The sequence below is a fragment of the Tinamus guttatus genome, unplaced genomic scaffold (genome assembly GCF_059628265.1).
Source record: "Tinamus guttatus ecotype Peru unplaced genomic scaffold, ASM5962826v1 Tinamus_guttatus_pri_ptg000377l, whole genome shotgun sequence".
Lineage (NCBI taxonomy): Eukaryota > Metazoa > Chordata > Aves > Tinamiformes > Tinamidae > Tinamus > Tinamus guttatus.
Window position 1 is genome coordinate 1,000,355 of NW_028288911.1, and position 22,846 is coordinate 1,023,200.

General features: G+C 42.4%; 1 protein-coding gene across 2 annotated transcripts in view; it reads left to right on the forward strand.

Moving 5' to 3' along the window:
• Window positions 1–15,079, forward strand: part of FAM53A (family with sequence similarity 53 member A) — a 56,308-nt gene extending 41,229 nt beyond the window's left edge. For both annotated transcript variants that reach the window (XM_088530524.1, XM_010226000.2), the window contains exon 5: window positions 13,896–15,079. In XM_088530524.1, coding sequence (XP_088386650.1) covers window positions 13,896–14,219 — 324 coding nt within the window. In that variant the 3' untranslated portion in view covers window positions 14,220–15,079. The remainder of the gene's footprint in view (window positions 1–13,895) is intronic.
• The last annotated feature ends 7,767 nt before the right edge of the window (window positions 15,080–22,846 follow it).

The window sequence follows — 22,846 nt, forward strand, 5'->3', positions numbered from 1 at the left end:
CTGTTTCTATCATGCAGCCCTCCCTCTTTTTTCCCTGTTAAATCATGTGCTCTACTTAAAGCTCCAAGAGCATCAAGGTAGTTTTAGCTTTAAAATCAAAGAATGGAGGTGAATTCAGAGATCCTTGCAGAATATTAGCTAGTTACCTGGAATAAGTTGCAAGTCTCTTACATTTGGCAAAAATCAGAAGCTATTGGTCTGCTCTGGCTGTAACCAAACTTAGACCAATTCAATAGAAGCTGAGGATACGGGCTGAAAAGGGGTTCTGGTATTGGAAGTGTGGATTGCAGTTGCTTAGACCTCTCCTTTGCTGACACTGGAGTGTGGAGATCCCAGTATTTGTTAGGAAATGAAAGGAGTTTGCATAAACTTTTGTTTGCTACCCTTCCCCTTGCTGGCATTCAACTCGAATCTGCCTGGAGAGTTATTCTGAAGTTTGTTTCTTGCAACTACCTTATGGAGCTATAGGCAACAGTCGGAGAACTCTTCTTTCTACCAGTCGTCTGGCTTTAAGGCAGATGTGGATGGGCAGACCCTAACAAGCCTCTCTGTGGCTGTATTTGTTGTTATAGTCCTCTCCAGTTATGGTCTGAGGTTACTATAATATAATCATTTAAATGCACCTTTGCTAAATGCTTGGGATGTGGTGGCTGCTGTGGGGGGAGTATGGATGTTCTTCCAACCTGGAGTAGATCCCAGCTCCTCTTGGCGCACATGCTGGCAACACCCTGATTCTGTGTCACATATCCAAGTAGCCCTTCCAGCTACCCAGTAGTCCATGGCATTTGCTAATAGAGGTGCTGTGCCCTGCTTTCTCCACCAAAGAAAAAGTCGTAGGCTAAGAGGAAGCATCTTGGGAGTCACTGTCTGGACAGAACTTGTCACTTTAAGATTGTGAAGAAAAATAACATGTTATGTAATGCCACAGCCATTATACAGACTGCTTGAAGGTTTTGCAAACCTCAGAACTTTATTTTTTAGAGCCCCTTAAAGTAGCTCTATGCTTGTGTATTATGCATTTGTAGAATTTAATTTTGACCTGTGCTACATGCTGAGGTTTATTCTTCACTTTGTGGCATCCTCCTTACTTTCTCAGAATGTTTCCCTAACTTGTGCTGCAAACTGATGGAGAAGCTTGTAACCTTTAAAGCTATTGCCCTTCACCATGGGTAATTAGTACACTTTAGATTAATTTTCAGCCTTGCGCCAAAATAGAATTTCTTAATCTGATATAGTTAATAGCAAAGCTTTCAAACATTTGTGCTGGTCTTTTATTAGAAAGGAAACGTGCATGAGTCATGAGGGTGCAATGAGTGTGATGCTGCTGCCAAATGCATTTCTGTGACTGTAAATTGGTGTGCAAGCACCCAGAGCCTGGGCAACCCCTTTGCTTTCATCCCATCATGCTGCAGAGGCCACCAGTGCTGCATCCTGCACTGAGACCGCAATATAATGCGAGCCTGAAGAGTTAACTTGAATTCTTAGGCAGCTCTTGGCTGGGTGGTGACTGGAGCTCGAAACACCTCGTCTCTGCTGCAGCGAGGTGCAGGCAGCAGCTGCTTGTACTTTCCATTTCCCCCTCTAACAGCACTGTGGCCTGACAGAATGTACTTGTTACAAAATATTTGTGGCTTTAATGAGGGCGAAACTTGGCAACTATTGCCAAGAAAAAAAGAAGAAAAAACACTGCCACGAACGCGAACACTTTTCAGATGGCTTAATGCAGGTAATGATCAGTTACTACTTTCCAGATCGTAACATTCTTTATATGAAATACGTTGTCCCTTGCATTGAAGAAACTACTTGGTTTTGTAACTGAAGGCAACATCTATATTGCATCAGCTCCAGTCTGTCTTCAGCCAGCAGCTTTAGTTTCCAAATACTGATTAGGAGGCTTGCTCCAGAGTAGATACTCACTGTGAACCTTACTGGTGCTGTGCAGTCTCTTTAAGAGCACAGGGAAGAGGGAACTGGGTAGAAGGACACTTTTGCCTAAACAAGGGAACAAACTAGAAAAACAGATGGTGCTAAAAATAGTTTATTACTAAGCTCTAAATATGGCTTTGCGATTTCTTTTGCTTTATAAATAATGCAGCCATAAATCCTGCTGGATATCAATAAGTATTGAATTAACCCCAAACCATGGAGCCTTACAGAGCCCTCTGGCAGCTTTCCAGGCTTGGTGTTGCCCTTCATTCATAGGATCAACGTTTAATTTCTTTGGTTAATGGGGGGATCTGAAGAATTCATCCTCTTTGAATGGAAACATAGACACGGGGAGCCTGAATGAGTAGCTACAGGCGCAGGCATCCCATTGGAATGGAAAGGGAGCCTGGCTTGATGAGTTCCTGCTAGGTCGCAGCCAGGATGAATCTCCTCCTTTCTTTTTCGGCAATGCATGAGCAATCAAAGGCTCCTTTTTTATCTATTGTTGCCACTGAGGGCATCCATTTAAAGTTCAAATTCCAGCTGGCTTGGGAAGGAGGAGAGGAGGTAGCTATAGGCCAAGGCTTGGGGTTGATAGGCGAGCATCAAAAGTGAGCTGAGGACAAGCCAGCACTTTGTCCTCTGACAGGAGGGCCCGGGCTCGGGCTGCTTGTTTTTGAACGGGTGCTCGGAGGAATTTTAGGAGTTGAGAATGAAAAATGTGGTTGCGGAGAGCAGCTGGTGCTTGGCTGGCTTGGCCTCCACAGAGGGGAGGGGATCGCCACGTAGAAAGAGGCCCAAAATGACCCTTAATGAAGTGAGCCCCGTGCAGGGGCTTCCCCGGGCTCTGACTGTGAAGGGAAGCCCACAACTGTAAGCCTGGGGGATAGCAGGGGAAAGAAGATCTCATTAAGGATAAAGTTTTGGGCTTTTCATCCCCACCATGCCTCTTTTTAATGGTGTTCACCGATGAACATTTTGCAGATCTCCTCAGTGTTCAGCACTGTCTTGCTCCACATCCAACTTGCAACAAGTTCTGTGGGGTTTCCAGCGCGTCTTCCTGTAAGCAACTCACTAATGAGAGGAGGAGGAGGCAGCTTAGTGTCTGCCACGGATTTGCTTTTCCTTTTGGGCGAGTTCCTGTATGTACAAGCAAGAATTCATTATGGAAGGAGCTAATGAGCACCAGAGCAGCTGCCTTTGACATTATGTGAAAAGGGGCCACCTCATAGCTCGCAAGCGGGGTTGCAGCCAGCTGTGGGTATTTTCTTTTTTTAATTATTACTCAGTCTTGTGATAAAATTGGATTATGTGAGAATTATTGGTGATATTGTTTGGAGTACAATGCAATATTGAGTTAAGAGCTGCGGTTCAATGTTACATATAGGGTACTTAATGTGCCTAAGCTGCACCAGAGGGTTTGCAGAGAGGGGGGAGAGCGCTTATTCTCAGGTTCTGCCATCTGGGTTTAGGCAGGTGGCAGGGATTTTTTTTTCCTTTCCTTGCTCTAAATTGCAGGAGATGGTGGCTATCAGAAGAGAATTTAGTGATATTTCATTATTAATCAAGCATTTTTTTCCAAATATCTTAGCAAAAAGGAAATCCCACTTGTGTGGGTGTTTTTTTTTTGTTTGTTTGTTTTTTTATGAGAGAACAAGTTATGCCACTTTGAGTTTCACCCTGGTTTTAGGAGAGGGGATTCTCTTTACATCTAGTTAAACTGTGATAATATGGTAACCGGAGTGATAAAGTAGTGAATCTTTAGTAACAGAATGGAAGAACCCCTTTCATTCTGAAACTAGGCTCCGGTGTCTGTACACTTGATATTTTCTGTTGTGAAACTTCATGGTAAGGTAGATGTACTTCCCTTGCTGTTGATAGTGGCTTTCTGATCTGGTGCACTCTTTTCTGAGATACTTGATTGACCTAATGTTTTTCTCTGCAGTGAGGTTTTTAATCATTTTGGAAAGTCTTAATTAACTGTCCCTTCATCTTTTTGCTGGTCTTGCATTTCACAGATCTGTCCTGCTGCCTGCATATACTTGCCACGTAGCTATGAGGAAAAGAAAATAAATCTCAAAGGTGTGGGAATGATGAACTGATTTCAACTTAACTATGTCATTAGAGATGTTAATTTGTCCTTAAGCTTTTAGGATGGGGAATATTGACTTTTTTTTCAAGTGTATGCAAATCTAGAAGATGTTTTTTATCGTATTAGGAGCAAGCTTTAATAGAGCACAGTTATAAGCGGGTATTTTCCAGATAAGGGATCTGAGAGGAGATAGCACCATGGTAAGGGCAGGTGGTCAGTGTTTTGATTGACTACAGTTCGTGTGTGTGAAAGTTCTCACTTGTGTATACAGTGATGGTGAGGAAACTTCTGCAGAAAAATCAAGTATTACCAGAAATTGTATTAAATGGGACTTCTGAATAGTTTCCTGTTTTCAGTTATAGCAGCAATAACTGTGACTTAAATCCCAAAAGCTTTTGTGCTATGCTAGAAGACTTGCAAGTTGACAGTATAAACTAAGGAGTTAATTTGCTTACAATTTGCTTGTCTTGGTGCAGTATATTTTAAAACTGAGATTGATATTTTCAGTGTGACTGAAGGATAAAAGGATCCCATATACATCTTCCCATATTGAGGATCTGATGCTGACATGTTGGGCTTTCAGCCTTGATATTTGTGCCAATGAACTAACTTCTCCAAATTGTACATACCTTAAAGCTTAACACAGGTTGACTCAGTATTAAACATCTATAGCAGATTGTCACTTCATCTCAAGAGCATGTTTTGAGCCACAGTTTCAGAAGTGTTTAAAATAGTCTCTGAGATCAGATACGGAGCTAGAAAAACACAGTACCTGTATTAGGGACTGAAGATGAATACTGCTGATTTTGTTCTTTTTAAATACGTTGGGCTCAGCTCGTCTCTGGAAACAATTAGTGGCTGGAGTCCACCTACGGTTTGAATTAATATTCCTACACAAGCTTATTGCACAAATGTGGGGCTTTGTTGCCCTGAGAAGATTCCTAACACCACTTGAACTTTGCAGGTGCATACACATTCATGTCCGTGTGTGTTTGTATGACAAGGTTTTTAGATTTTTGTCTTGGACAAGTGTTTCTGTAGCGGAAAATGTGCTGGAGGAAGGGGGAACTGTTCCCAAGCTGAGGTCACGTTTCCTTTTCTCTCCCTTCCCCCCTTCCCGGCAGAAGTGAACTTTATGGCCCAATTATGGGATCCCTTAAAATGCTAGTTATGATAGAGTGCCAGCATAACCCAATAACATAGGTGAAGCTGACATGTGTCAGTAACTAATGAGGGTAGCATTAAGATCAGGATTTGAAGTTTACTTTTCTAATTTCTTAGAAACTTGACCCATTTTATTGAGCTAAGATGCAACTTGGAAAAAAAATAATAGTTTGAAGAGGAGGTTGGTATGTGGGTTGAACTATGCAAAAATCAGTGAGTGTATGATTTGGTTATAAAAGTAATTATCCACAGTTCTTAGCAAAGAAGGAAAGACCCTGAATTCCACTAGGAATTCAAGTTCTCTGCTAATAAAACAAACAAACAAACAAAAGTGTTAGGAAACAAAGCCAGAACGGTCATGTTGTGAAGCCACAAGGGTCAAATCCTGTCCTGTTACATGGGTGCAAAATCACAACTCAAACCATGTTGCTTGAGAGTGCTTTGACATGCTAAAATGAACTTCATTCTGTGGCTGATCATTAGGAGTTTGTAGAAGTAAATTTTCTTTTCCTTCTTGAAAACAACTAGTTAGAAATCTAGGTATCTAGTAGAACTCCTGTGTTTGTATGTGAACTTGACGTTGTTTCAGAACTGAATATGGCTACTCAAGTCTATTATAATTTGTATCAAAGGAATAATATGGTTTGCATAGGTATGTGCATAAGGTATGGGTGCCTACACAGGTAACTTTGGCTGTCTTGTCAGAGGCATAAGACTCTCCTTCAGTTCAAACCTAGCTTCGTACTCAATGTTTGTGTGCTTGCACATTTTCTAGCTTAAAGTCCAGGTGTAGTTTTGTAAAATCCATATGGGTTAGACATTGCTGCAAATAAGTCTCTATGCTGTCAATTTTTAATATTAGTGAAGCAAATAACATGTATGGTAAGTCTGTACTTGTTTCCAGAGCCTGTATTCCTCTCCTGAAAAGAAAGACTAAAAACTTCTTAATTGGAAAAGATGGGGCAATTCTGGTGGAGTAGTTACATTATTTCCCTTTATGCCATTTTACTGCAAAAAGCAGACTTCACCCTGGTATGAAGACAAAAGATGCAGCTGTTTGCTCATCACACCACTACTTATTTCTTCACCTCGCTCATGTAGACTTGCCGGGCTGAGGCCTCTCAGGTTTGTGCACTTCAAGCAGAGCAGTAGCGAGTTCCAGATGTCCAATGCTTCGACTCCTCCGAGACTTATTTGAGGGAGGTGTACACTGGGAGCGTAGGCAGCGCTGGAGAGGTGAAGCTGGGGAGATCTCTGCTCTAATGGACCAGTGCATTTCAGATGAAAGCTACTGGTGTCAATTAGCCTTGTTCAGCTTAGTCATCTTGCTCCCTGGCCACAATCTTGCCCTGTGTTAAGTTGCAGAAAGCAAACATCAGCATTATTTTGCACTTTGATGGTACATTGATCATCTACCAATTTAGAATAGTTGAATCTGTGAGCCTCTTCTGCTACACCTAATGGAGTAATTCATAGCATCTGTAGGTGTTTTTTTTTTGCTGGACTGGTACTATTTTTACTTAATTACAAACAGGTGAAACAGGCCTGACTTTGTAATGTAATTCTACATATTCCCACAATAAAAGCTGCATGATTTATACTTATTGAAACAGTAAATGTAAGAGTTTGCAGTTCACAAATCCAGAGAATTGGAAAATGCTAGGTGCCAACATCTTAATTAGAATTCCATACTGTAAACTTTTAAAATGCAGTTTAACTTTGGCCTGGTTTATATATAATGGGGAAAAAAAGCCATATATGTTCACCCCATTTGTGAACTGCTATTGAATTGCTATTGAATCATATTCTTGACTGTATTACATTAAGTATTGTATTATCTCACTTCTTAGCTTCCAAATTCCATCTTAAAGTAAAAGAAAAATCCTTAGCTCTATGATGAATAGTCTTGAACTTGCAGGAAACTCAGCTACCAGGAACTTAGCAATTTCCACAGTGAAATTTCCAGTGTCTTAGTTCTATATTAAACTTCCATAACCAACCAAGGCTTGCACTGAAAGGAATGCATGTAAAATTGTAGTAGTGTCTTGTCTTAGATTCAATATAGAGAAATACTTTTAGATGAAGATGATCAAATGTATTTAATCTGTTTAAATCACTTACCTTATGTGTTGTTTCACATGGAGTTTTCATTGAGCACATGTACAATAACTATGTGGAGGGAATGAGTTAAGGAATCTGATGGGTCTAGGAGTTTTCTCAGTTGTTGGGGTGATCCTTGGGAGCAACTGTAGGAAGAAGGTGAGAAGATAACCTGGATTGAAGGTGGTTTTTTTTTTTTTTTTTTTTTTTTAATGTAAAAAGTGACCCATGACAGGCACTCCACAGATCTTTAGGAGGGAACTGGGAAGAAATAAGCTGCTTTGGTTGGACAGAATCCATAGTAGTTTTAATCTTGCTGTACATGAGTTCTGCCATGCTTGCAACTTTACACGTGGCTATTCTGAATTTGCTGCCTTTGGCAAAATGAAGTGCAACAAAAGTTACAGCTATGGCTTAATTGAGCCTTGCAAAGTTCCCCAGCTATATGAGTAGGCTATTGTATTATTCTGAAGGCTGCTGCACATGAATCTGACCCCAAAGCCCACTAACCAACGTAGGCAATCAATTTGTGTGGCCCACAGTCTCTCATGGCAGATGGTGTCTTCCTCTGATCCCTTGCATGGTACCTGATCTCTCCTTAAGTATTATGAGTTTTATATGATACATATAACTTTAAACTTCAGCATTGCTATTTTATTAGAAACTCAATATATTTAAACCTCTCTATTGTACAGACTGTTCTTTCTAAATGTGGGGGACTTGGTTGTGTGGAGTGGTAGCTTGGTGCGCTCACTGCAGAGTTCAGTACCCTGCTCTCAGATCTGCTTTTTCACCACAGGCCTCAGCTCCATATATGAAGAAATAAGGCAGGCAAACGCCACAAAAAGGGGATTTACTGAACTAAAGGATGTAAGGAAGTCACACTGTTAAAGGGGAGGACACATACTTGTTTGCACGTCTTGCACATGCTTCTCTTGCCATGTGTCCTCGGCCAGCCTGAAGTCTGTCCAGCTATTTCTGATGTTGTCTTTTGGTGCTATCTGGATCTGTAGGATTAGTTGCAGATGTGCAAATCTCTTGAAAGCAAAGCTGTAGCATCTTGATGCTTTCTGAAGACCATTTATAGCCTCTCTCCTTGAGTACTAATGAAGAGGTGTAGGACATTTGGCATGACTGGGTGCCTGGTAGTGTCTCAATCATCTAGTAAGTACAGAGCCCTGTAACCCAAGGCTAGAGGTTGAATCAGAAGGTTATATTTGAAGTAATTTAATTTGAATTCCTGATTGTCTAGGAGTTCTGTACTTTCTTTTATAGAAATTCACTTTCTCTTCTGCCCCGTTTATATTTTTTTTCCAAGTACCCTAGCCTCATGTTTCTTATGAAATACAGACATATGACATGATCTGTACTGAGGATTTCCTGGTCATTGTGGAAAGCAGCTCATACTTAAGCAGCACATTCTCCTATCTTTCTTGTCTTACATTTGACAGCAAAAGCCAGACTACTACTTAATTTCTCTGGGGAAGGGGTCAAGATTTTTACTCCTGTCTGCAGATTTTCAGGTATTTAGGAGGATAAAGATGACAGATGCAGAATTTTTATGCTAGTTCTGGTGAGCCACTCAAGCCAATAACAGTGAAACTTTTTCCCCACTTCTCATCTTTGTCCATTTTTTCTCTTGTAGACCTTTTCAAGAAACTATTCCAGTAGTTTCTGTCCTTTATATATATATATAAAGCATATATATATATATGCTGAATATTTGTGCTTCTACCTGTTGTTCAAGACACCCGGCCCTGACGAGAGCTCCTGGATTGACAGTGATGCTGTTTATTGGTTCCAAATACGTAACATCCCATGAGTCCCTGGTGCTAGTTTGAACAAAATAGTTATATCTGTTCTGTAGATCTGAGGGAGGGAATATAAAAATATGTAATTGCATTGCACTGCTGTGGAGGCCATGAGTGAACTCTTTCTTTTCAGAAAGACTTAGGTGGCTAGAGCAAACTGTTTCTGGTACCATACATCTTTCTTTAAAATGCCAACTAGGATCTTTGTTACCTTTTTCTCTGGCATCATTAAAGTCTTTTAGAAGCAGTGGCAGGTGTGAGTATAATCAAGCAATTTAGCATTTCACTTAAATATTTCTATCATAGGAAAATATTTTTTTCTAGTAGTACTAAATGAAAAGCTAAACTAAATCACAAGTTGCTACAGCTCATAAACAAAGCTTGTAAGGCTTCTGTGGTACAGATTGGAATATAAGCAGAAAAATCTAGGCCAATAAATAGATCAACTTTCTTGGTAGACTACACCAGAAAACTGCGTATTTAAATCTAGAGCAGTCTGGCTAGTGGAGATGAAAGCCTCTTACTCTGCTGTGCAGCATCTGATGTGAAGTGAGTTGATGTCAGTTTGCTTCTCTTCCTGGGCATCTACATCTAAAAAAATAAAATTACCTTTGAAGATACAGCAGAGACAAAGTACTGAACAACTCTGCTAGTCATAGCCATACTGCTGCGTGGCAGCCCATGTTGATTTTAAACTAAGTCCTTGGTTTTCCAAATATGATAATCCCTTTTCTCACTAGGAAAACTGCTGCAGTAACCTTATCTCTAATGCAGAGAATGATTGTTGCAGTTAAATGTCAAATTGCACAGCAAAATGCTAAGGGGCTGTGTTTGCTCTTTCACATTCCTACCTGGTATTCCGTTTTTCCTACTTTCTATTCATAAGAAGTGACATAAAATGACATTCTTGAATTCAAAAAAAAAAAAAAAAAAACAGATCAAACTTTCAGAAAAGTCAGAAATTCAAAGGTATGAACAGTAAATACTATGTTCAATTGTGAAAGTGAATTCAAACAAAGACAATTTAATCCATGAAGTTATCAGGAATTTTACAGGGATTTCAATTTTGTTTCTGTGGAATATATGCATTAAAACATTTGTTAACTACTTAGCTTTGTGGCTTAGTAGAAGGAAACAAATTTTGACTTCATTTCATGCAGCTAGTTCCCAGATGCATAATGGTTTTGTGTTTCATTTTCTTAGATACTTCAATTTAGAAATGTAATTCCTCCTGAAGTCTTTAGTTCCTCGTTTGAACAAGGAGAAATTCTCTTCCAGTCAATTTTGTTATAACTGCAAACTCAGAATGATGCGTTAGAGTATGTCAGCAAGTTGCAAGCACGGAGCACTGTGAAGAATACTATATTGTTTTCCTCCTGTCATCCTTGCTTCACACTGAGTCACTATCTCTACCCGACTGCAAGCTGCTTAAAACCGAAAGGCTGAACCGTTCACGAGGCACTCGGTGCTCTGAGACAGACAAGGCAAGGGGCAAGAGCCTTATTCTGCTGTGAGGTTTATAGCAATGCAGTTCCATAGGCTTTAGTAAGGGTGTAAGTTAAGAATGAAGCCAGTATACTAACATTTTGTAAAACACCCTTCGATCAGCTCTTGCTGTTCAACTTTTATTATTGTTTTATTTATGCATAGTAGAAGATGCAAGAATTAGGACTGTGGCGGGATGTTTTTTAATACACCAGCAGCTGTGATTTATGACACACTGCGTGCCTCCAGTTTGAGTTGTCACATGTTATGCAAGTAATTACCTGCAAAAACAAAACTCAGTGTCTTGTGAAGGACACCCCTCCTTACATCTTGTGTGATAGGATGTGACATCAGTCGTGTGACACTGTTTAGGACATGTTTCAGTGTGCTGTTTCAGGATAGCTTTCTGTGGAGGTTGTTCGCTACTTGTTTTAATTCAAAATTCTTGCTTGGGTCTCCATCTTAACTTCAGAAAATGAAGGATCTGCTTAGCAAGAGGAGCACTGTATCACCCACGCGTGTGCATCCCCAGAGGACGTGATGGCCAAGGAGCGCTCTGTACCTGCATTTCCTAAAGCAGTGCCGTGCAATCACGGGGTGGTGTTTCCCTCTCCTCCCAAGGCTGTGGGTCCATCCCCACGTGGGGACTAGTGCTGGGTTCCTGGTGGCTCCTGCTGTCCCCTGCCCTGGGAGCCCCTGGCCTGGTGTTGCCTTCGCCCCCTCCCTGAGCGGCGGGGAAGCGGCATGAGAACCACTGCTCCCGTTAGACACTAGGCCTCAGCGCACATAAACCACTCTGTTTTCCCTTGACTACTGTAGCAAATGTTCTAGTTCTGTTAGGAAAACAAAAACAACTGTTTTATTGCTTTTTATATCTGCAAAGTGATGTATTGCGGGTTTTTGAACTGGAGGTTTAGTAGAGTGCAGACATTAACTTTCTTTCAAGCTACTTTATGCCTTTCTTGTTTGCTTTGTATAGCAAGGGTCTACAGAGATTTCTTTTATTTCCTTCCCCACCATTGTCTTCTGTACAAAGTTTTTTCCCTTAATATTCAGACATTTTATCACCCTGCTTCTTTTTTTTTTTTTTTCCTTTTCTCCATTGCACAAAAGAATACTTTTAGCTGATTGAGTTCTATCCATTGCCAACTGCAGATTCTTTTGTCTTGGTCGTCCAGCATCCTTTATAACCCGAGGAGCATTGAGCGAGTCCTCGGGGCTCCCCACCGAGCCCGATTGTGCACGCAAGGTGTGGTACTGTACCGCGTAACGCAGAAAGCCGACACTCGGAGGCCTTGAATGCCTTGCAATTTCTACCTTTGGCTGGTGAAAGAAGCGGGATTGTGCTGCGAGATAATAAATCCACCTATTTTTAGGTTTTGGTGCGGCTGTGACAAGCGGGCAGACAAAGAACCAGTTGAATGCGCTTGCTGTTGTGTCGAAACCAGCTCAAAGTTCCCATTCAAGGGGTCTCAGCGCAGTGCAGCTAACAGGCAATTTTCCATTTATGTACCCAAACGTTCCAGCAAGACAGCTGTGGGGCTGGATTAATTTCTAGCAGCAAATTGAATAAAAGATATTTTGGAGGGGGACTTGGAATTCCTTTCTAAAACATTGAAAGCAGAACTTTCAAAGCTTTCCTTTATTTGATCTGTCCTTTCCAGTGTCTCCTGTAAGATTTAAAGGACTGAAAATATTGTCCTCTATGCATGGAGGTACACAACAGGAAGTGCATTTTTTCAAAGCAGTCTGATGCAGTTAGGATTCAAATATTTAACACTATGCTTCCAAATATGCTTTTTAGCTTTTAAGTAAATACAAGATAAATTTGCACCTCTTAGTCATACAAAAGGACTCAACTCTGTGTTTGCATTGTTTATAAGTGAGCTATAGTGACTTTTTATAAGTGATAAATGTGCTTCAGAAACAGGATTTTTTTTCATATTGGAATTGGTGTTTCATAGGGGAGAGAAATTCCATGAAGTTTTTGTTTACTCAAGGTTATCAAGTTTCAAGCTATTCACATTGGAAATAGGATGTGGGTTTTAACCAAGGCTAGATAACAGTGTGTGGTGATTTTTTTCCTGATAAAACTATGGTCCAAAACTTTTCTTTTGAAAGTTCATCTTTAGATGCAGGTGTTGGAAGTTCCGTAAGATTAGCTCCTGAAGGATGTCTTGTTCATGTCTGTCCAAGCCAACTAGGTTATCCTTCAGATCATACTGGCCTTTACCCTATAAACTGCTGCTAATGACTTAGTGTGTGTTATAAGGGAACTGCATCCATTAATTTCAACATAGGGGTAGAAGAGCTGTGCACAGCATGGCCATGGCAAATTGCAATTCTCTTCAATAGTGAAGAATCTGCACTGAAATGTTTTTATTTTGTGCTGACTTCGAGAATCCTTTTGCAATGTCTCAAGTTTGGTGCGAGGCTGGTGTTGATGAACCATCCCCACTGGTACTGCTGCTGGCTCCTTGGCATATCTGTGCTGGGACTGATTATCAAAGTCCAACAGTTTTCACTTTTTTCAGTCTCTTTTCACCTCTGCCTGAGGTTGTTCTTGACTGAATAATCTTTGTGTGGATTTGATGTCGGCCTGTCTGAGGAACTGTACATTTGGAATAAGGGACTGTGAAGGTTATGACATTGCTATTTCATGTGGGTGCATCTACAGATGTAAAACATTCAGTGAAACATAGTGAAGAAGTGATAGATCAGGAGGAAAGCTGAAAACTGGTTTGGGAATGCGGGGGTTGGTTTTGTCCCCTCTGGATTTGCCTTAACAAGCAATTGCCACATGTAGGAGAGATGGGAGTCCTTACCCAGAGAAGCCTTGACCAAGTTTTCCAGGTTCGTCAGTGCTGCTCTTTGGAGCTTGAAGTTAGTTCTTGACAACAGAAACGAATTCTTTGCAACAAGTTCAGGGCAGTAGTTTGACCGAAGTGCTGATGTTGCCAAATGTTTTGCTGGAAAGCTCAGATTTCAAGTGTCTGATTTGATGTTTCTTATTTTGGTTTTAATCAACTAAATTTTAGACCTTTCTGCATAAATGGAGATCTCCAGCTAATCACCACTCACTAGAATACACATATGCAGAATATCTGCAAAAACAGATGGTGAAATAAGTAAATACCCTTCCTTCTTACTCTATTGTTTCTTCATGTCCCACACTGGTTCAAAGATTACTTTAAACATGCATGCTTCTTTAGTGCTGAGTACATACTGTCAATCTGTGCAAGAATTTAGGGAATTTATTCTGCTCCTCCTGCTTTGTCATGGCTAATATATAAACATCTCTCTATTTTTAATTGCAGACTTTAAAAAATTCCAAAAGTCTTTGCTCCCTTGATTATGAAGACGATGACGATGACACACAAATGAAGACAATTGTGTCGTCCCCATGTGACTCAAATGATCTTATGAACATCATCACCCCTGGTTCCAGCCCGATGAAAGACCAGCTGGATGAAGGGAGGCACCATGGCTCGTGCCAAGGTAGCTTCAAAGCAAGGGATTATAAGAAAGCAGCCGCAGTGTGTGAAAGCGATGAGGACACGAGTGATTGTGAGAGCACTGAGGAGGGCATCTTTCCTCTAGACTGTGGGGACTTGGACCTGGAGCAGATTGAAAACAACTGAGTCTTCAAAATTGTGTGCTAGAATCAGAGTTGTTCTAAATTAAAATGATAGAGGATTACCTTTGCCATGCATAATCCATGTCCCTGAATCTCTGTATTGCCTGTCTTGGGCTTGTGTTAGAAGAAATGTTTCAGGTGGGGGAAAAACGTGAACCATTGTTACCTGTTTAGTCTATTGATCAATATGTGGATGACAGCAACAACAACAAAAGTAGGAGGTTAAATGTTATTTTGAACATTAAGGAATAATTTTGATTAAAAATTTCCTAACAGATATTTTGCATTTTTATGGCTTTTACAGTTCTGGAGAAAAAGCATCTCTATTTTGAAATGAATTTTCAGAAGGGCATTCTATAAAACTGTCTACAGTGATTCTGGTGCGGGTATATGTTTCTTTTGTTAAAGAGCTTAATGTGAAAAGTGAATTGCATAATGAAATTGGTAATAAACCTTCAGATAGAACTCTTAGATATCTGGTTGACAACTGGTCCAAAATACTTAACTGCCATCTTTGACAGTGTCTGGTTGAAAAAACTTCGTAACATGTACAAATGTTCTTTTCATACATTCAGAACTCTTTGATCAAAATATGGTAGTGACCTTAAAGGTTAACATTTTCCATGATTTTACTACTTGAATTGTTTTCTAGCCTGAAGCGATGCTAATTTAGGTGGGATAAAACTGCAAAGAGCTGCCCACCTACTTGGTCATTATGTTTTCTGTGGTTCAAAAGAATGTACAAGAGCACTTGAACTTTTAGACAGGGACTTTGTAATGATCAATTCCCCAGGAGGTGATCCCTTCAGCAATACTAGAAGGAAACTAGTCCTTGAATTAAATAAAATGACATTTTGCTTTGCATTTGTGTCTGCTTATGAATGGTACTAATGCAGATGAACAGTCTGCAGCAGGTTCTGTAGCAGGTGTATGGGTAGTGTTGGGTGGAGGGCAAGGGCAGACTTCTGGTCATCTCGAAAGAAAAAGTGAAGTCAGGTTTGGGGAGCTGGAGAATAACTTGCCCTGGACCCATAAGTGTGATTATATACACTGCTGTCATCTCAAATATATAATACATATTCATGGTAGACTTTTGCAGCACATACTTATTTTGTTAGTTCAGCTACAAGGTTGGGTTTTAAGTTGGGTAGAAGTGGGAAAGCTTAAATTATGGTATCACATTAGTAAGTCTGCTTAAATGTAACTAGCTTATGCCATTAAAATATATTAACATACTTCATTTTTATCTGCTAAAACGCAATTAAATTGAGAAAGGAGGATATTAAGACATAGAACAGAGGCTGGGGGAAGGTATGATGCAGATCTGGCCTTGTGATCTGGGTCAGCCTTTAATCGTAATAAGGGTTGGCCTTGAATTACTGAATGAACTTGCGTATCTTTATACAAAATTGGAGAGCCTGGGTAACTCTTACTAGGTAGCTACTTATTTTTCCAATTCATGCTGCACCTCAGCCCACTGGTGCGCTTGGTCATGTGTAGATACTGGTTTACCTGTGCAGTAAGGTGCAAGAGCACTTGAGAGGCTTGTTGGGTTCTTCATGTGTTAATGTATATTGTAGTGGGAGGAAGTGAAGCTGGAGGGGAAGATCATTTCTTTTTTTTTTTTTTTTCTTTCCCCCCTAAAAGAGTAAATAAAGGAGCTGCTATGAGAGCAAGGACTTCAGCTCTTTCAGAAGCTGTTAATATTTGGTCTCATTATACAGATATCTTCTGTGTAGCAGAGAGTGTACAGGTGGTGAGATACAGATGCACAAAGTTATGTGGAATAATTGCATGCTACTGAGAATCACTTCCTGCACAGCGAAGATTTGATTAGGTTTCAAGAAGCAGCAAATGAAGTTCAGCTCATGAATGAGGTCCCACATGCACCTCATGGGCTGTGGGGTGATCAGTCATGGTGGGTAATGGAACTACCAACCTTCCTCCCTGCCTGCAGCTTCCAGTCGCAGAACAACAGTTCTCCTTGTGTGTTTGAAATCGAGCAGCAGAGGTAAGTAGAACTGAATCAGCTTTAATGCGGGGATGTAGCAAAGGCCAATAGTGCAACTGGGATCACTTCAAAGCTCATCTACGTATCTGAAAGCATTGCTGTTAACATGGTAATAGCATCGAACGGGAAAGCAATCAGTTCGGGGCTTCCTTCCCAAAAGCGATGAGATTGTGGAAAAAGTAAAAGAAGAAAAAGCTTCACAGAGCATGAATAAAGGTGAGATATGCTGTCAAGAAAAAAAATTTACCAGGTTCTGATTTTGTTAAAGATACAGTGTTATAATGGAGGCAAGAATTCAAGTTCACATAACTTTTATTCCTCCTCTGAAATATGGTCTGGCTGTGGTCCTGAGAAACTGAGGTTTCCAGCCTCAAAGGCAAAGTCTCTAGCTCCCGTCTGTAGTGATATTTTGGTATTTTGGTATTTTTAATCAGTGCAAAGCCAGAAAACCCCCTAGTCTAGGAGGGGGTTTCCAAGTCAAGGTGTAGATGTATCTGCTTATAGTTAACACAAAATTCTAGTCTTTTCATAGTAGCCGGCTGGTAAAACTTGCTTTTCATGGTGGGAGGTTGAAGAAGGAGTGGTTTTAGATAAGAACAAGTTTCAGGAAAATACAAGGTTGTCTCAGCATCTTAATAGTGAGCAGCAAAATAAATAGTCAAGTTACTGTGTGGTAACGTGACAAATGAAGAAATCTGCTGAAAGAGATTACGCTTTATCTGCAGATCCTGATACAATCCTACATGAGGAGCAAAAGAAAAAAGTATTTGCTGGTCAAAACTTGTTGCACAGGGAACAGGCTTTGGTTTTGCATCGTGCATAAGACGCAAAAACCTGCCCCAAGAGATTTTAAGAGATAGTCTTGGTATCTATGCAGTCAGTTACAGGATGAAGTCCACAGAGGTTTAGGCAAATGTTGCTTCAAAAAGGGAAAATGCAGTTTTGGAGGTGGAATTGATGGGCAGTGCTAATCTGCAGCAGCTCTGGTATGGGAGAAGTTTCCTTCCATCTTGCATCCGGTGTGGAAGCAGGAGGTTACGCAGGAGTTACCCCAGCTCACTTGTGTTTCATTTTTATTAGCAACCTGGAAAACAAAGTAGCCTGTTAATCTTGTGGTCAGCCGGAAGCTGGACACATCAAGATAGGATAGCATTAAATTCAAAATAATCTGGGCAGTGTAGGAATGATGCAACAGGGAGGAGATGGTGGGAAGAGATGGGATCCTCTTCAGTGGGTGTTAAATGTAGGTAGCACTGAGCAACACATCTTCACCGGGCAGAGGAGCTCGCTATCATCCCTTCAGAAAAGGGATCTGAGAGTTAGTCCTGCTGTTAGAAGGAAGGCAAACTTTGGCCTAGACTTTATGAATGGGGTCATATTTGGGAAGCCAAAGAATAATCTGGTGTTTCATAGGAATACCAATGAGTACTTGAGATGTCACACTTAAGAATGCAGCGTCCAGTGGGGAAGCAGGGCTGACATCCTGAAAACATGGGAAATCATGTGGGGGCTCAGGAAGAATTTGAGTTTGAAATTACATGGTAGACTAGGCTTTACTTCCACCTAGAATGAGTGAAAGTTTTTTGTTGTTGTTTTGTTTTCCTAAGACCTAATATAAAATGATAGGGAATGGCTGAACAGATGCATGGAGAGGTAGTAGCTCTTGTTAAGAGCATCTCTTTGTCAGGGATGATGCCTGCATTTGATGGTGCTTTGAGTCAAGGAGAAGGGCTAGCTGGCTTCCCACAGTCCTTTCCAACCCTATTTTCCTATGGACCGCCCTTTTGTCCACATCTCCATTATTAATGGACTGCATCTGCATTAATGATGATGATGTTGATGGATTGTCCTCAAAGAGCCAGGATCTGGGCCCTGCCACTGTGGCTGCTGCTTCTGGGATCTCTTGGTGGAGCCTGCTAGTTGTTTAATGGAAGAGAAACCCCCAAAACAAATACAAAAGCAGTTAGAAGAGCACTGCTACCATATGCTTAGCAGCCCATTCTGGTGTGTTTTCAGAGTGAGTTTTGACATGGGTTGTTTGGAGTTTGTATGTAATGAACGTTATCCAAGCTATTGCTCCCACCGCCATCTGGTCAGCATGGTAATCCCAGCAATGCTGAAAGCTGGTATTTACTAGGGAAAAAGGGAAAAAAGGAGGGTGCCTTCCCTCTCTGCAGCTTCTTGGAGCCATCCAGCAGCTCTGCTTGGATGTGCTTTTTGCAGGGCAGAATGACTTGGAGGTCTGTCCCTGGGAGGCATTTGAATCTGAGGAGTACTGCATGAACACTTGCTTTTTATTTTATACGTCCTTAAAAAAATATGCCATAAGGTTAAGTGCTTCATGATCTCTTTGGACAAAGAAATGCAGTGTCCTGACTCAGGTAACCCTTGCCTGGCATGAATGAGGATGTGATTTAGAGAGGATTTTTAGCTACTCAACATTTTTGCCTCTTGCTTTCCAAGCTAAACTCCTCCTGGCAGGATGAGAATATTTCAGGACACTCAGGTAGGTGGTGGTGCCAAGTCACTGTCTTAGTTGCCCCCGTTTTGCCTCTTTCTCTCCCCTCTCCCTCCCTCGCTGCCGGCGGGTCCCGGAGCTGCGGCTCGGTGCCTGCAGCGATGAAGAGGCAGCGCGGATCCCGTCCGTGCGCCGGGCGCCGCAGCAAGCGACGCTCATCGGGATGCAGCGCTGCCCGTCGCTCCCGCCGCAGCAGGCGTCCGCCAAAGCCCCTTCCCCGTGCGTCTCGGGCAGAAAGAAGGAGAAGACCTGGGCAGACAGGGACCGGGACTCGCAGCTTTTGCTCCCCCTGCAGCACCCGGCGAGCTGATCCTGCTGCACGTCCCTGCCTCATCCTTCGCATGGTTCCTTCCACGCAGGGAGCGCAGCGTCTTCCTGCAGCAGATGGAGCGCGAAGCCGCGTGAATGGGAAGCGTTGCATAACGCGGAAAAGCGCATCCGAGCGAGCTAAAATTAGAAAGGCACCCGCGCGTGCCTGAGCCGCCGGTTCTGAAGGACTCGGCAATTTCTGAGTCTCTCACAGATCGTTAAAATGCCAAGTGGTACATTATAACTCTGCCATTGAAAAAGAAAGATACAACATGAGCAAGGATTGATTTCTCCAGGTTTCGTCATCAGCGTCGTCAGGATCTTAGCTCCAAATCAGTCAATTACTGTGAGCTACAGCCTGCTCGCTTTGCTTTGCTTCCTGTAGGATAATACGGATCCATCCAAGGGGAAATATCCCGGCAGCAGCAAGGGGCTGGGCCGCTGCATGCAAAATGTTCCTGAGTTGAGCTGCTCAGCTGAGATCTCAGGGAAGTGGGTACAAGGTGCTGCTTATTCCAGCCTCTAAAGCAAGGTCACATGTGGATGCAATTTCCCAGGAACCACATGTGCCTAATCCTGGCATTAGCTTTGTGACGATCCCGCCAGCTCTGCCTAAATTAAGTCATTAGAGACGCTGAGGCTTCTTAGTGAAATGACTGAGAAATCTTTATTCATTTATTTATTTATTTATTGGTCAAAAGAGCATTTTTCCTTATCTTTGAATGAAGAATGCTGAGATCTATATCTATATATCTTTATCTATTATGTATATATATTTATATACATATGCATATATGTATATGAATACCTTTCAATAGACAAAGTTCTAAGTCAGTGAAAACAGGTCTAAAACAGGGTCTTCTCCTGGAAGCTGTTGGTCAGGCTGATCTCGGAGCTCTTTTCTGCCATCTCAGAAAGGGTGAGACCGTCTCATTTCTACAATTGGGTATCCACATATACCTAATACTGTCTGTGAATGTTCCAATTTCAAACATCAGTATATTGGCATCTGTCTAGAGAAAATGAAGAAAATGGGGACAGAAACAAAGAGCAAATCTGCAGAAATCAACTGAAATAGAGGAACTCAAAGAGGAAAAGTCTGGTAGAGGAGATGAATATTTAGCCCAGCAAGCCTGTGGTACAAAGTCAGGACTGCAGAAATTCAAGCTGTTGTATGCAGGACTTTTTGCAGCCTAAAAAAATATATTCCTTCTGCAGGAAGGCGTTTGTATTGGTCCAGCTTAGTCAGGGCACGGGGAATGGCAGGGGGAGCCTTTGTAGCACAGCCGCCTTTATGGCTCAGCCTCCTTGAGCTCTTGCCAAGAAAAGTTTCCTAAAAGCACCGCTCTTCAGGAAAAGAATGGGCTTTAATCCATGCGCAGGAAAGGCCTTGGGACGTGAAGTCTTGTTTGTGCCCACGCAGAATAGCTCGGAGCTATCTAGACCTTGAACTCCTTCAGGCTTCTATCTTCCTTGCATATTAAGAGCTGGTAAGAATGGCAGCATTGACCCGGGTGGCTCTCAGACAGGAAAAGACCGACTCCTAAATGTTGGCGTTTTTTATTCTTTTTTTTTTTTTTTTTTTTTCCAAGCTAATTTGTCTAACGCGGCGTTTTCACACACTCCGGCATTCAGCGTTACACCTGCTCCCAAATTCACTTGCAAATGCGAACACGGGCCCCGCTTTTCACGCGTTCCTTTGGACTCCCCTCGCGCCGGCGCCCTGATTGATGGGTTTTGCTGCGAGCACGGGCAGCAAAGCGCGCGGGGAGGCAGCACCGCGGGGCCGCCTAATCCGTCCCGCGCACCCCGACCATAGTCATGCAAATGGTGGGGAGAGCCGTGGCCGGGGGGAACCGGCTGGGCCGCGCTGCGCTTCTCGCCCACCAAGCGTGGGGTTGCTTAGGGCACCACGAGGGAGACACTGAGCGCCCCGTGCCCGTGTAAGTGGCCTTTGCCAAAGGCAGGGTGGCTTCGGGCACCTCTGGCCCCGCAGCCATGGCGTGGCTGCCATTTTGGGGGAACAGGTTGCGTCGCCTTGGGAAATCCATGTCTGGGAGGCAGGAAAGGGAAGGAAAATATATATACATATATATATATACACACACACACACACACATATATATACATATATATGTTCCTGGAAAGCATACTTGCTGCCATCAAACTCGGCCACTTGTTGAGGATCTTGGTTCAGGAAGGCCGCGATGCTCTGCTGGCCCCACATGGATTCCTGGCACCGCGATGCCTCCTCCCTTTGGACAGAGCTGGGAGGGGGCCTGTTAGAAACATCCCCACAATTCACGCAATATCCCCCAGTGCCCCTCTGAAACGCTCGAGGGGCCCGATGCGTCGCTGAAATCCTCTGTGCTTGCCATGGGGTGCCCCAAGGCCCCAAGCGAAGAGGAGGCCGCTTCCCACGTGAAAGGAAGGTGCCATTTGCCCCATCCGGTGCTCGAATGCTGATTCATTCTCTGCTTGTTGCTCTTTTGCTGAAAAATCCTCATTTCTCTTGGTGTTCATTCCTATTGGAGGTTTTTATTGTCAACTTTTAGTGCTTGTTGCAAGCAGCCCATCTGAATATTTTACTGATTCCTATGGAGACATTCCAGGCTACCAGCAAAATAATGTGCTTTCCAAGGCTGACTTTATTGTCCGGTGAAAGTTTTTTACTGTCTTTGATAAAAATGTATTTATAATCACAATTATTTTTCTCTTTTTTTTTTTTTTTTTCCCTTTGTAAGCGAAATGCGAGGTCTAATGAGAAAAGAAATCCATTTTTTCCTTAACGGAGTTTTGCGACTAAAGGAGGAAAACGAACGATGACCACAGCGTGTTCCGGCCTACGTGTTCCCTGCGTGCTGCCGTCTGTGCGCCCGGATTTCGGTTGCAGCAGTTCAACGACCACCAGCGCAGGCCTCGTTGCGCCGCGATGCTCCCGTGGGTGTCAGTTAGGAGCGGGGAGAGAAAGGGAGCAACCACGGGCAGACAGATGGGAGCGCGCGGGCGACGGCTCCGCGCGGCCGGGCCCCCGAGCAGGTGGGTATGTTGGAAAGGACGAGCGTTTTGCCCTTCTCGTGCGCGGCTGCCCGGCTTACACCGGACATATGTTGATTACAACTTCTCCTGGCTCCTGCTGTTGCAAAAACTAGGACGTGGTGGCCCCTCCCCGGCCGCCTAAGAAAGAAATCGCTGGGATAAAAAGAACAACGACAAAAAAAAAAAAAAACTTACAAGTACTTGTTGCGTTCAAGTGGGAAGGGCAAATGAGGGTCCGGGACCGCATGGGCGTGATTTCAGTTAAGTACTAATTGCTGCCTGCTTTTCATTAAGAGGCCATCGTGGCTGTCCCAGCAGCATTTTGAACGTACATGCAGATGGGCAGATGGTCCTTTGCTGAAATACAAGCAGAGGCACCTAATGTTACAGATGGATTATTATGTTGATTCATTGCTAAAAGAAAAACTTATCTCACAATAGGGTGTTCATTTTAAGCAGCGTTCCTTCTAGGGCTTATGTTCCTCTTTGGTATGGCCGGCTTTTCACTCCGCGAAACACACTTCTCCATCAGCAAGACTAATATTTCTCCTTCTGGGCGAAAAGAAAAGAAAAGAAAAGAAAAGAAAAGAAAAGAAAAGAAAAGAAAAGAAAAGAAAAGAAAAGAAAAGAAAAGAAAAGAAAAGAAAAGAAAAGAAAAGAAAAGAAAAGAAAAGAAAAGAAAAGAAAAGGCAAGGCCAGTCTAGGCATAAAATGGTCCTTCTGGGAACCTAGAAGATTTTCCATATTTCCCCTT